The 15,887-nt window shown below is 42.4% G+C and overlaps 1 protein-coding gene across 1 annotated transcript in view; it reads left to right on the top strand.

Moving 5' to 3' along the window:
* LOC140205542 (serine/threonine-protein kinase BRSK2) overlaps window positions 1-15,887 on the top strand; it is a 1,025,607-nt gene that overhangs the window by 627,778 nt on the left and 381,942 nt on the right. The window contains exon 4 of the mRNA XM_072273159.1: window positions 14,868-15,008. Coding sequence (XP_072129260.1) covers window positions 14,868-15,008 — 141 coding nt within the window. The remainder of the gene's footprint in view (window positions 1-14,867; window positions 15,009-15,887) is intronic.

Below are 15,887 nucleotides of genomic sequence, written 5' to 3' on the forward strand. Positions count from 1 at the left end.
CAGACTTAATGGGCCAGGTGGCTTAATTCTGTTCCCATGTCTTATGGTCTGTGGCCTTATTTCATTCTTTTCAAAAGGTTATTACAACTTTTCATGCTTTTTGCTATACAGTGTCAATAACTAGTTGAGTATGAATCAAAAAGTGTAATTTGATGAGCTATTTTGATAAACCTTTGTTTGCATGTCAACAGGACAGATCATTGTACACTGAAGTAGTCAAAAGGAAAACAGAATTCAGAATATAGTGTTATGGTTACAGAGAAAGTGCAGTGCAGGTGGACAAAATGGAAGTGACTTCCTTAGTCCTAAATTACAGCTTCCCCTCTGCCATCATTGATGGAACCTTCATATGTCTGGGCAGAACATCAGTAGACTTCCCTTGATCCTCACCTTTCAGCCCACTAGCCTCTGCATCCAACATATCATCCTTTGCTCTTTCCACCAAATCCAACATGATCCCACCTCATATCTTCCCTATCTCCTGCTTCTTGTTTTCAGCAGTGATGGCACTCTTCATGACTTACTTGTTCATTCATCCTTTCCACCCACCTCTCCTCCGCCCATGGTACTTTTCTCCTATAACCATAGCAGGTATAACATCTGTCCTTCCACTTCCTCCCTCACAGCCATCCAGGGACCTAAGTAACCCTCCCAGCAGGTATTCATCTACAACTCCTCCAATCTGGTCTGTTGCATTTACTGCTCACAATGTGACCTCATTAGAGAAATCAGGCATCGACTAGGGCACCATGGTAGTGCAATGGTGAGTGCAATGTTATTATTGTTCGAGACATTCTGAAGTTCAAAGTTCAATTCCAGGACCATCTGTGAGGAATTTGTACATTCTCCCCGTGAGCTATGAGGGGATCCCCCAGGCACTCCAGTTTCCTCCCACTGTCCAAAGATATACTTGTTAGTGGGTTAATTGGTCATTGTAAATTGTCCTGTGATTAGCTTAGTGTTAAATAGGTGAGTTTGTGGGAAGTGTGGTTCACTGGCCAGAAGAGCTTATTCTGTATTGTATTTCTAAATAAAATAAAAATTAATAAATAAAGGCTGGATCATTTTTCTGGGAGTGGGGCTGCAATGGTCATTGCAAACTTCCAGTTACATGTCATAAAAACATAGAAACATAGAAAACCTACAGCACAATACAGGCCCTTCGGCCCACAAAGTTGTGCCGAACATGTCCCTACCTTAGAAATTACTAGGCTTACCCATAGCCCTCTATTTTTCTAAGCTCCATGTACCTATCCAAAAATCTCTTAAAAGACCCTATCGTATCCACCTCCACCACTGTTGCCGGCAGCCCATTCCACGCACTCACCACTCTCTGAGTAAAAACTTACCCCTGACATCTCCTCTGTACCTATTCCCCAGCACCGTAAACCTGTGTCTTCTTGTGGCAACCATTTCAGCCCTGGGAAAAAGCCTCTGACTATCGGCACGATCAATGCCTTTCATCATGTCATTTTAACACCCTTCCCACTCCCACACTGATTTGTCTGTCATCAGCCTTCTCTGTTGCTACATTGAGACCAAAGGCAAATTAGAACAACATTTCATACTTATTATGTAGCTTACAATACAATGGTATGAACATTGAATTTTACATTTTCAGGTGACCAACAGCTCCTCCCATGCTCTCGCACTCATCCTGTCCACCAATATTTCTTCTCCCTTTGCTCAATTTTCCTAACCCCTTCCATTCCCCCTCCACCACTTGGTGCCACCTGTCTAGCGCTGCTCTGTCATGTGACTCCACCTATCAACTTTTGCCCCAACTCTCCCTCAAACTACTGCATAATCTGTCCTCATCCCTTTCATTCCTAATGTAGGATCTCAACCCAAAATAACAGCTCACACTCACAGCTTTTGCCTCCACAAATGTCGCTTCACTCTCTTGAGTTCTTCCAATATTCTGTTTGTCCAGATTTCAGCATTTTCAGTATCTTTGCCTTCCAGTTAATCTATAATTTTTCTGCAACTAAAACCTCCAGAGTGTGTAGTGTAGTGAATTAAATGTGTTTCTTTTTTCTTTTTTAGGCCGTTTGCTTAGGTTATCGCAGACCACATTCTGATGTTTGTCTGAACAGAATTTGAATCTCTTGACGATGTCTGCATGCTTTTATACAGTCATACATAAAACACTACATCATAGAAACAGGACTTGGCTCATCTAGTCTCTGCCAAACCATTAATCTGCCTAGTCCCATCGATCTGCACCCTGACCGTGGCCCTCCATACCTGTCCCATCCATGCACCTATCTAAATTTGTCTTAAATGTTGAAATCAACCACACATCCATCACTTGTGCTGGCAGCTCATTCCACAATCTTACCACCGTCTGAGTGAAGAAGTTTCCCCGCATGTTTCTCTTAAACATTTCACCTTTCACTCTTAACCCATGACCTCTGGTTTTAAGACCATATGACTATAAGACAAAGGAGCAGAAGTCAGCCATTCGGCCCATCGAGTCTGCTCCGCCATTTTATCATGAGCTGATCCATTCTCCCATTTAGTCCCACTTCCCCGCCTTCTCACCATAACCTTTGATGCCCTGGTTACTCAGATACCTATCAATCTCTGCCTTAAATACACCCAATGACTTGGCCTCCACTGCTGCCCGTGGCAACAAATTCCATAGATTCATCACTCTCTGACTAAAAAAATTTCTTTGCATTTCTGTTCTGAATGGGCGCCCTTCAATCCTTAAGTCATGCTCTCTCGTACCAGACCCCCCCATCATGGGAAACAACTTTGCCACATCCACTCTGTCCATGCCTTTCAACATTCGAAATGTTTCTATGAGGTCTCCCCTCATTCTTCTGAACTCCAAGGAATACAGTCCAAGAGTGGACAAACGTTCTTCATATGTTAACCCTCTCATTCCAGGAATCATTCTAGTGAATCTTCTCTGTACCCACTCCAACGTCAGCACATCCTTTCTTAAATAAGGAGACCAAAATTGAGGTCTCACCAGTGCCTTATAGAGACTCAACATCACATCCCTGCTCCTATACTCTATTCCTCTAGAAATGAATGCTAACATTGCATTCACCTTCTTCACTACTGACTCAATCTGGAGGTTAACTTTAAGGGTATCCTGTACGAGGACTCCCAAGTCCCGTTGCACCTCCGAACTTTGAATTCTTTCCCCATTTAAATAATAGTCTGCCTGTTTATTTTTTCTGCCGAAGTGCATAACCATACGCTTTTCAACATTGTACTTCATTTGCCACTTCTCTGCCCATTCTTCCAATCTATCCAAATCTCTCTGCAGACTCTCCGTTTCCTCAGCACTACCGGCCCCTTCACCTATCTTCGTATCGTCAGCAAACTTAGCCACAAAGCCATCTATTCCATAATCCAAATCGTTGATGTACAATGTAAAAAGAAGCAGCCCCAACACGGACCTCTGTGGAACATCACTGGTAACCGGCAGCCAAACAGAATAGGATCCCTTTATTCCCACTCTCTGTTTCCTGCCAATCAGCCAATGCTCTATCCATGTATGTAACTTTCCCGTAATTCCATGGGCTCTTATCTTGTTAAGTAGCCTCATGTGTGGCACCTTGTCAAAGGCCTTCTGAATATCCAAATATACAACATCCACTGCATCTCCCTTGTCTAGCCTACTGGTAATTTCCTCAAAAAATTGTAATAGGTTTGTCAGGCAGGATTTTCCTTTAAGGAATCCATGCTGAGTTCTGCCTATCTTGTCATATGCCTCCAGGTACTCTGTAACCCCATCCTTGACAATCGACTCCAACAACTTCCCAACCATGGATGTCAAGCTAACAGGTCAATAATTTCCTTTTTGCTTCCTTGCCCCCTTCTTAAATAGCAGAGTGACATTTGCAATCTTCCAGTCCTCCGGAACCATGCCAGAATCTATTGACTTTTGAAAGATCATCGCTAATGCCTCTGCAATTTCCACAGCTACTTCCTTCAGAACACGAGGGTGCATTTCATCTGGTCCGGGAGATTTATCTACCTTTAGACTATTCAGCTTCCTGAGTACTTTCTCTGTCGTAATTGTGACTGCGCACACTTCTCTTCCCTGCCACCCTTGAGTGTCCGGTATACTGCTGATGTCTTCCCGTGTGAAGACTGATGCAAAATACTCATTCAGTTCCTCTGCCATCTCCTTATCTCCCATTACAATTTCTCCAGCATCATTTTCTATCGGTCCTATATCTACTCTCACCTGTCTTTTACTCTTTATATACTTGATAAAGCTTTTAATATCCTCTTTGATATTATTTGCTAGCTTCCTTTCATAGTTAATCTTTTCCCTCTTAATGACCTTCTTAGTTTCCTTTTGTAAGCTTTTAAAAACTTCCCAATCCTCTGTCTTCCCACTAATTTTTACTTCCTTGTATGCCCTCTCCTTTGCTTTAACTTTGGCTTTGACTTTTCTTGTCAACCACGGTTGCATCCTTTTTCCACTTGAAAATTTCTTCTTTTTGGGAATATACCTGTCTTGCACCTTCCTCACTTCTCGCATAAACTCCAGCCACTGCTGCTCTGCTGTCTTTCCCGCCAGTGTCCCTTTTCAGTCAACTTTGGCCAGTTCCTCTCTCATGCTACTGTAATTTCCTTTACTCTACTGAAATACCAACACATCAGATTTCAGCTTCTCTTTTTCAAATTTCACAGTGAACTCAATCATGTTATGATCACTGCCTCCTAAGGGTTCCTTCACCTCAATCTCTCTAATCACCTCCGGTTCATTACACATTACCCAATCCAGTACAGCCGATCCCCTAGTGGGCTCAACAACAAGCTGTTCTAAAAAGCCATCTTGCAGACATTCTACAAATTCTCTCTCTTGAGATCCAGTGCCGACCTGATTTTCCCAATCCACTCGCATGTTAAAATCCCCCACAATTATCATAACACTGCCCTTCTGACAAGCCTTTTCTATTTCCAGTTGTAATTTGTAGTCTCCATCCCTGCAATTGTTTGGAGGCCTATAAATAACTGCCATCAAGGTCCTTTTACCCCTGCTATTTCTTAGCTCAACCCATAAAGATTCTGCACCTTCCGATCCTATATCACCTCTTTCTAATGATTTAATATCATTTCTTACCAATAAAGCCATGCCTCCCCCTCTACCTACCTTCCTATCCTTCCGATACACCGTGTATCCTTGGACGTTCAGCTTCCAGAGACATGCATCCTTTAGCCAGGTCTCAGTGATGACCACAATATCATACCTGCCAATCCGTAGCTGTACGACAAGATCATCCACCTTATTCCTTATGCTGCGCGCATTTAAGTAAAACACCTTAAGATCAGTATTTGATACTTTTTGCTTTGATTTCACTGCAACTTTATTGCACTACAACTCATCCCAATGGCTACAAATTTGCCCCATCACCTGCCTGTCTTTCCTGACATCTTTACTGCTCACTATCTTAGATTTATTACTGTTTTCCCCTTCCTCCGCTCTGTCATTTCAGTTCCCATTCCCCTGCCAAATTAGTTTAAACCCTCCCTAACAGCTCTATTAAACTTTCCCGCCAGGATATTGGTCCCCTTCGGGTTCAGGTGTAACCTGTCCTTTTTGAACAGGTCATACTTCCCCCAGAAGAGATCCCAATGATCCAAGAATCTGAAGCCCTGCCCCCTGCACCAGTCTCTCAGCCACGCATTCATCTGCCTGATCTTACTATTCTTGCCCTCGCTAGCACGTGGCACAGGTAGCAATCCCGAGATTACTACCCTGGAGGTCCTGCTTCTCAGCTTCCTTCCTAACTCCTGGAAATCTCTCTTCAGGACCTCCTCCTTTGTCCTATCTATGTCATTGGCTCACTCAACCTCAGTATGGAAAGCTTGCTTGCATTTACACTATCTATACCCCTCATATTTTTGTATACATCTATCAAATCTTCTCTCAATCATCTACGTTACAGAGAATAAAGTCCTAACCTTTCCAAGCTTTCCCTATAACTCAGGTCCTCAAGTCCCGGCAGCTGCATCCTTGTAAATTTTCTCTGCATTATTTCAATCTTATTTCCATTTTTCCTACAGGTACATGACCGAAACTGGATGCAATACTCCAAATTAGGTCTCATCACACCTTGTACAACTTCGACAAAACATCCCAACTCCTGTACTCAGTACATTGATTTATGAAGGCCAAAGTGACAAAAGCTTTCGTTGCAACCCTATCCACCTGTGCTGTCGCATTTGAGAACTTATGGATCTGTATTCCCAGATCCCTCTGTTCTAACACATTCCTCAGTGCCTTGTCGCTCACTGTGTAAGACCCATCCTGGCTGGTTCTGCCGCAGTGCAACACCTCACATTTGTCTGCATTAAATTCCAACGGCCAATTTTCAGCCTATTTTTCCAGCTGGCCTAAATCCCACTGCAAGCTTTGATAGTCTTCCTCACTATCCACTATCTCCCCAACCTTGGTGTCATCTGCAAAATTGCTGATCCAATATACCACATTATCATCCATATTGTTAATATAGAGACCCTGAAGTCACAGGCCTCCGGTCAGAGAGGCAACCATCTATAACCACTCTCTAGCTTCCTCTGTCAAGCCAATATTTAATCCAAGTTACTACCTCATCTTGAATGCCAAATGACTGAACCGTCTTGACCAACCTCCCATGTGGGACCTTGTCAAAGGCCTTGCTAAAGTCCATGTAGGCAACATCCACTGCATTGCCTTCATCAGCTTTCCTGGCGACTTTCTCGAAAAACTTTATAAGATTGGTGACTTATCACACATACAGCTATGTTGGCTATCCCGAGTCAAAGTCAAAGTACATTTATTATGAAAGTATGTATGCATTATGTAACCCTGAGATTCGTCTTCCTGCAGACAGCCACGAAACTAAGAAGCACCATGCAACCTATTCAAAGAAAACATCAAACACCCAATGTGTAAAAAAAAGAACAAATGATAGAAACAGCAAAAAAATGAACAAATAACACATAGAATATTAAACATCAAATAGTAGAGTCCCTGAAAGTCTAGAAATGTTGACTTTAGTTCAGTTCAGCTTAAGTTAGCCCTGTGTTGTTCACTGCCAGAATGCCCTGATCAATATCACTCAAAATAACAATAAAATAAAATAAGTAACAAAAAAATGAAATAAAATAAACCAGAAATGCAGAGTCCTCTAGAACTGAGTCCAATCTGCAAAACATGCCAATTAAACCTTGTCAGGACTCAAGATCCCGGCACCTTCCTCCGGCACCAGTGAGGGAGATGGAGACCAGTTAGATGCTGGTGTCTTCCTTCAGCAGCAGTATGTGAGAGGGAGAAGTAGACCGGTCAAATGCAGGTAGATGGTGCTGAACATCGTCGCTTGCAATCAGCTTTCGTCCTTGTTGATTCCAATCTTGCTCAACATTTTAATTGGCAAGGTCAGCACCACTTTTTCTTAAAGGCACAGGCAGCTATTTTAGCATTACCAGGGTAAATACATAAGTGCACCTTAACAATAAAAAATAACATTTAATAGTCACCTGGTTACATATTGATTAAACATATTTCACAAATTCTTTCTCATCCAGCTCTGACTTTGTATTTAGGTTTAACAACATCCTCCTCCACAACGACTGCACTATCTGTTCTGGAGTTCTGGTTCCCAGCCCCCCACAGCTCTAGTTGAACCTCACTACCCCCTCCCTCCCCCACACCCCCCGTGCAGCACTAGCAAAAGTTCCCCACAAGGATATTGGCTCCCGTCCAGTTCAGGTGCAAACTGTCCTTTCCTTGGTCCCACCTTCCATGGAAAAGAGCCAAAAATCTGAAGCTGTCCGTCCTGCACCAACTCCTTAGCCATGTGTTAAACTGTAGCATGTGGCACAGGTCGCAATCCTGAGAACACAACTCTGATGGTCCTGTCCTTTAGCTTAGCGCCTAACTCCCTGAACTCACTTTGCAGGACCTCATCACCCATCCTGCCCATGCCATTGGTATCGACATGGACTTCAATTTCTGGCTGCTCATCCTCCCACTTAAGATTGCTGTGGAATCGATCTGAGATATCCCTTATGCTGGCACCTGGGAAGCAACAAACTATCTAGGAATCTTGTTATTGTTCACAGAACATCTTTTATTCAAGATTCAAGATTCAAAAAACTTTATTGTCATTGTAACCATACATCAGCTCTGCAGGGCAGAATGAGACAGCATTTCCCAGGAGCAGTGCAATCATAACATAACAAATGCAACACTAAATAATAAACATAACAATAAATAGTAAAACACAACAGCCACATGTCAGTTAAAATCAGTTATAAGTGTCCAGTGCAAGTTAAAAGTGTCCAAAGCAGAGTCAGGTGGAGCAGCTATTTAGCAGTCTGACTGCCTGTGGGAGGAAGCTGTTTAGTAGCCTTGTGGTTTTAGTTTTGATGCTCCTGTAACATTTGCCTGATGGCAGAAGAACAAACAGTTCATGGAGAGGGTGTGGTTATGTTCCCCTAACCAACGAATCCCCTATTACTACAACTCGCCTCTTTTCACCCTCTTCGCTTCTGAGCTACAGAGCCAGACTCAGTGCCAGAGACCTGATCACTATGGCTTTCCTCTGCTTAGTCATCCCCCTCAACAGTATTGAAATTGGTGTACTTGTTGTTGAGAGGAATGGCCACAGGGGAACTCTTCACTGGCTTTCTATCACCTTTCCCCCTCCTGACAGTCCTGTGTGCTGTACCTCGGGTAAAACTACCTCCCTCTAAGTCCTGTCTATCACCCCCTCAGCCTCTTGAATGATCCAGAGTTCATCCAGTTCCAGTTTCAGCTGCTTTCCATAGTCTGTTAGAAGCTGCAGCTGGATACATTTCTTGCAGGTGTAGTCATCAGGGATATTGGAGGTCTCCGTGCTTTCTCACATCCCGCAAGAGGATCTTTCCATTATCCGGTCTGGCACCCCCACAGGTCTAAATGTGCAATAAGAAAGAAATAAAGAATAATAACGGAAAAAAATCTACCTACTGCCTTCACCTCTCCTCGCAGAAGCCCTAATGACCCTCATACTCAACTGCCCACACTAACACTGGTTGCTCCACTTAAATCTAACTTATTTTTGTTGGACCTTGCAGAGTGCCTAACTTTGCCTCCTCAGGAACTGTGGCACACAAAACAGTGCTGTCTGCTCCTGGCCGTTCCTTTAAACTCCTCTGCTACTCAATCCGGTGTCTCCTCAGGACTATAGCGCCCAAAAAGTTATTGTGCATTATACATTGTTTTGCTGCCACGTGATTGGCTGATCTTGCCACTGTGCATCTGCTGAACATTTAAAACCATTTCTAAATTTGATGAGAATGTTTCACAAATGTATTTTATGTGTAAAGTTATTTCATATACATTAGAGAATGAGAAAATGCTGGTAAAATAAGGTAATAAATTGATTCTAGGAACTTAATCATGGGGGACGGTAGATAGATGAATTAAATAAATATTTTGCATCAGCGTTCAAAATCGAACATACAAATAAAATACCAGAAATAGTGCCAAAGGGGAAGGGAATGAACTTGGGAAAATGTTAGAGCTGCAGACTAACAAGACTTTGGGTACTGATGGACATCTCTCAGGACCACAAAAATAGTGAGTGGGGTAGTGCATGGTTTCTTGATAGTTTTCCAAATTTCCTTAGTTCATTTGGGAAAAGAAACAAATGTGAGAGAGAATAAGATGGAAAGCAGGAAACTACGGCTGATTAGCTTGCAGAAAATGTTGGTGTTATTAGTAAACATATTACAGCAGTGCTTTTGGAAAATGTCAAGGTTATCAGACAAAGTCAACGTGGTTTTATAAAAAAATTCTTCTGTGATGAATTTTGTTGAGTTCTTTGAAGGAGTAATGTGTGTTGAGAAAGGGAACAGGGAATGTTCAAAGTCAACAGGAAGTAGAGAAGGCATAAGTAGGTAGTTGCTTACTTGGCGAGATACTGTGTGCTAAAGAGATGGACCTCATTATTTTAAGTTTAGATAAACAAAGTCATAGAGCACTATAGAATAGAAACGGGCCGGGGCTTTCAACCCACCTGGTATATAACTGTTACTCTGCCCTGAGCTCAGTGTTCAACGCCATCATCCCTCAGAATAATCAACTAAGCTTCAAAACGTAGGACTGCAACTGACTGTACAACCGACTGCAACTGGATCCTCGACGTCCTTATTGAGAGATCTCTTTCAGTGACAATCGGCAGTAGCATCTTCTCCTCACTGACAGTCAACACAGGCATATTCTGTTCTACTCTCTCTACAGTCATGATTGGGTAGCTAGGCACAGCTTAAACACCATCTATAAATTTGCTGCTGATACCGCTGTTGACAGAATCTCAGATGGTGACAACGTAGTGTCCCGAAGTGAGATAGTCGAATGGTGGCACAACAACAACTTCACACTCAAGATCAGCAAGACCATGGAATTAACAGCGGACTTCAAGAACAAGTTGAGAACATACACCTGGCTTCATTGAGAGATCAGTGTCAGCATTGTAAAAGATGAGAGGCTTCTCAACATCTCAGAGAAACTATCCTGAGACCAACACATTGATACAATCATCAGAGGTCCAATGTCTGTGGGTCCACCGGAGACTGCAGTCCCCGACAATGGCCTGTCCTAGAGTTGGAGACCTGTCTGTGTGTGTGTGGGTGAGTGTGAGGGAGGAAAGGGCTTGTTCTGCCGTTATTGTTGTTGCTGCTTACGTTGCTCTGCTGACTATTGGGGGCATGTTGGCACCGGAATATGTGGTGACACTTGTGGGCTGCCCCAACATACCTGGGTTGTAGAATGATAAACACAAGAAAAGCTGCAGATGCTGGAAATCCAAGATCAAGATGGCACCTGCATACAATACTCCTTTGGTCGCTGTCTCCTGGATGGATCATGAAAACATATCTTTCACTTCTTTTAAATCTGTTACGTTTGCTTTGCATCTTGGTTGTGATTGTGGAACTGTTGGAGCCTGCTATTTGCTGTTTGGAGATCGTTTGGGTGTTCCGGTGCTCTGCAGTCTCTGAGAGGATTCTGGGAGGCAAAGGCAGCATGTGGGAACCTCATGGTGGGCAGGTTGTGAGCCGATGTTCGACTCCATTTCGCCAATTAAATCTGCCATTGTTCACCGATTTAAAGCGACAAGGGAGATTGAAACTTCGAGGCAAATGTCAAAGCCTGGAGGTCGTTTGGGTGCTTCAGCACTCTGCAGCCTCCGAGAGGATTCCGGTAGACAGAGACAGTGTGCAGGAGCCTCGTGGCAAGAATCCTGCAGGCCAGGATGCAAGCTATTGTTTGACTCCATTTCGCTGGATAAAGCTTCCATTGTTCACCAGTTAAAGCGACAAGAAAGATTGGTGCGAGTGCAGAAGGTGAGCACTGGCTGCCTGTCTTTTAATCGCTCTACTATGGAGAGGGAAAGGTCTGCCGCTGGGCCCGGAGACTATTCCCCAGGTTTTCTGCATTTTGGATGCGGACTTGGACTTTAGAGTTTTTTCAGTCTTATTGTTTTTTATATTCTGTGTTTTTTGCCCAACGTTTCCTGTTTTTTTTGTGCGGGGACGAGGAATTTGAGGGGGGTGGTTGATGTGCCTGTTCTGTTTTGTTTGTTCTGTTTTGTTTTGTGCAGGAGAAGAAACTTGAGAGGTTGATATGTCTGTTCTGTTTTTGTTATTTTTTTGCGAGGGAGAAGGGATTTGAGGGGTTGATGTGCCCGTTCCGTTTTGATTTTTTTTGTGTGGGAAGAGGTATCTGGGGGTTGACGTGCCTGTTCCTTTTTTTTTGTTTTTTTGTGTGGGAGGAGGAATTTTGGGGGTTAACGTGCCTGTTCTGTTTTTGTTTGGTTTTGTTTTGTGCGGGGAGGGGGCTATTTTGGGGGGTTGATGATTGTGCTGCCTTTCTTTCTTGGTTTCATGGCAACCTGGAGATGAAGAATTTGAGAGTTGATATACTTTGATAATAAATAAATGAACCTCTGAACCTCTGAACAAATTGCTGGCAGAACTCACCTAGTCACGCAGCATCCATGGAAAGGAATAAACAGTTAGCGTTTCGGGTTGAGATGCCCTGTGTTTATTCCTTTCCACAGATGCCGCCTGACCGACTGAGTTTCTCCAGCATTTTGTATGTGATACCTAGGTTGGGTTAGTTGTTATGCAAGCGACACGTTTCACCATATGTTTCAATGTACATGTGATAAATAAATCAATCTGAATTGGAAGAATGCATGCCAGCTGCTCTTCTTAGATTAGATTAGATTATGAGGACACTCAGTCCTTGTTTATTGTCATTTAGAAATGCATGTATGCATTAAGAAATAATACAATGTTCCTCCAGAGTGATATCACAGAAAAACAGGACAAACCAAAGCCTAACACTAACAAAACCACATAATTATAACATATAGTTACAGCACTGCAAAACAATACCATAATTTGATAAAGAACAGACCATCGGCACGGTAAAAAAAAAATCTCAAGTCCCGATTGACTCCTATAGTCCCTGATAGCAGGCAGCAAAAAGGGAGAAACTCCCCTGCCATAAACCTCCAGGCACCGACAACTGACAACTGCCGCTCCATTGGGAGCAGCCAACTGAGTCCATCCGAAAACTTCGAGCCTCCGACCAGCCCCTCCGATACAGCCTCCTGAGCGCCATTCTCTGCCGAGCACCTTCGACCTCATCCCAGCCGCCAAAGCAAGCAAAGCCGAGGACTCAGAGGCCTACTCCTCCGGAGATTCTCGATCGCACAGTAGCAGCGGCAGCGAAGCGGGCATTTCAGAAGTTTCTCGAGATGTCCCTCCGCGCTCTCACACCTATCTCCATCAAATCAGAATTGTGCACGGTACCCTACTTAACAAATACAGATATCATTCCGGAGCAGCCATGCGCGCTGTGTCGTGCTGCCATCTTCTCCTCCTCCTCCTCCTCATTAGGAGTTTGAGCAGATTTTGTTTGTGTCCAGAGTCTGGAAAGTTTCTGCTGATGTGCAGTGGAGAGCAATCTGACTGGTTGTGTCACTGCCTGGTATGGAAGCGACAATGTGCAGGATCCAAAAAGACTGCAGAAGACTGTAGTCTCAATCCATCATCGTGGACACAATCGTCCCCACCATCGAGAACGTCTTCAAACAGTGATGCCTAAAGAAGGAGCCGTTCATCATTAAGGACTTTCACCATCTGTGCATGGCCTCTTATTGCTACCACTGGGGAGAAGGATCAGAAGACTCAAGTTCCACACTAAATGCCTTTGGAACAATTTCTTTCCCTCTGTCATCAGATTTCTGAATGGTCCATGAACGCTTTCTTGTTATTCCGCTTAGCACTATTTACTTATTGAAACTCAGGAATTTTTTATGTCTTGTGCTGAACTGCTGCCACAAAACAACAAATTTCATGACATACGTCAGTGATAATAAGCCCGATTCTGATTCGGATGACTCCTTGCCCTCTTTGCATTCTACTGATTTTATTCTGCTTTCTGCCACATACTAGAAAGTGTTTGAAGCAACTTGTGCATTAAAAGAGTATTATGGAGGTCAACCAGACAGCACCTCGACTACAAGCAGCTTTCTGTAGCTTAAAGGCAATGACTTCTAGGGGGCACATAAAGCAGTTCTCTCGCTATTAGCCGTGGTAATTGCAACGTGTTCTGCATTGGCCTTGACTGCCAGCAGTGTCCGAGTTAAAACAACATGGAGTTCAGTGCTTTAGTCCTGTTCCCAAGGCCCTTTATTACGTAGATATCAAAATGCCATTCAGTACAATGTCAGCTGAATCATTGTTTCTGAATTTGCCACCTCAGCATGACAACCAGGTAAGTTCACCAAGTATGAGCCAGCTTCCTGGCACCCTGGGATTCCACTCTGCCTTAGCAGTATCCTTACCTAATTAAAAATGGAGACGAACAATTTAACTCTTTAACATATACTTTCTAGTAATAATAATAATAGTTCTGGTAGTGGCATTATTACCATTTTTATAATTAGTTATGAACATATTTTATTGTTATTGTAGTTTCCTCAGAATTCTCTGTAAATGCCACTATGGAGGAACTGTCCTTCACAACCACTGATTGTTCTGTGGAAAGCTTTTCGTTGTTGAAATGAGTTCTAACTAAATCTTCTGCCCTTATGTTTTGGAGTAAACGAGTCATTTTAAAATGTGATTTATTCATATGCTGTTGTCTTATTTATCCCCCTTTCTGGTACTAAAGCTCAGAAGTTGTTGTTGCTGATACTAATGGAAATATTCGGTCCACAGTTTTAATGTTGTCGTAAATCTTTTTTTAATAGAAATGAGTTAACACATTCATTAATCTAGTGGCAAAATGCTATTATTCATGAATGTTGCCTGTTAGGCCATTAATATCGTCATCCACTGTTTATATCCTTCTTTTGCAGTGTACTCTGTAATTCTTCAACATTTCAACCATTATTGGGGCAGTTCCAATTACATCACAAAAAGTGCAGAAATAATTATGGTAATAAAAGAATGGAGTAGATCCTGTGATCCTTTATCCAAAGTGGTTGCTGGCTTTGACTTTTGCAGCTTTGTGACATTTAATCTGGAACACTGATTGTCCCCTTGCACCCACAAATGTTGCTTGACCTGCTGAGTTTCTCCAGCAGTTTGTCGGTCTATAGCATCTGCAGCCTCTTGTGTCTCCAAGGTTAATTTCTTGATGCTTTTGCATTACGTACCTTATTTTTTAAAACATAAAATATTATTTGTTTTTAAACCACAATAGCAGGCAATTAGAATATTATTTTGTCCCTTTCATTGAGATAGAACCTCTCAGCAGAAATATTCTGCTGATTTAATTTCTTATGTTTACATGACTCCTCAGATCATCTCCCATTACTTTTCTTACTTTGTGTAATTTCATTCCTCAGGTACTTGGTGCTAGAACATGTTTCGGGGGGAGAACTCTTCGATTATCTCGTGAAAAAAGGACGATTGACACCAAAGGAGGCCAGAAAATTCTTCAGACAAATAATCTCTGCATTAGATTTCTGCCATAGTCATTCAATATGGTAAGCTACAAACATTGCTTCCACATAAAATAAAAAATGAACCTGTTTATGTTTAAATGGCATGTATAGAATATATTTTGTTCGACACTATTCAACAATTATTGAGAATGATCACATCAATCAAGAAAAGGTTCTGTGCATATGTGGGCTCTTTACTATTGGGATGCTATTAAAATTTGATGATAGTAAGAATTTTAGAATCTTTTGATACCATAAGACTTTTATCCGCATTCTCCAGGAAGAGAATTCGTCGTGGGACTGGCATCAAAAGCATGATAATTAGTCAAATTCCCTCAGAGATGTTGAATTTGACTTTGGAAACTTTCCTTATGGTAAAAAGTTTATTGTAACTAAAGTCGTATTTACTTGGCAGACAGCTGTATATTAACATTTTGCCAGAAGCCAAAGTTTATTAGTAGTGGTGACCATATAATTTGTGCTGAGGTCTTTTCATTTTTCTAATGTTTAAGCTCTGAATTGTTGATTTCACTAGACAGCTATAGTTCAGTGATTCCTATTCAGTTGTCCCACTGGGGTCTCAATCACACTCAGTCCCAACTCGAAGTAGCAAAGGATACATTTGCTCTTTTACAGGAAAGCAGGTTGTTGGTGTCCAACAAGCAGCAGAGGCCAGCAAAGATGATCACAGTTTTACTTGTTCATTCCAGTCCTCCTCTATGTAACTGTGCCTTTACTTGGCTTTTTTGTTTGGTTGCCTATTTTAAGGTGAGACCATCTAACATCATTTGCTTTGCTGTGCGATTTTCTGCGTGGGTAGTTGTTTGCTCTTCATCTGTTTCTTCGTTCTCTCTATCTACGAATGGGAATGCGCTACACACATAGCAGGTCATTACTGTGATCAACTTTAATATCAGCCTA

The sequence above is a fragment of the Mobula birostris genome, chromosome 11, assembly GCF_030028105.1.
Source record: "Mobula birostris isolate sMobBir1 chromosome 11, sMobBir1.hap1, whole genome shotgun sequence".
NCBI lineage: Eukaryota > Metazoa > Chordata > Chondrichthyes > Myliobatiformes > Myliobatidae > Mobula > Mobula birostris.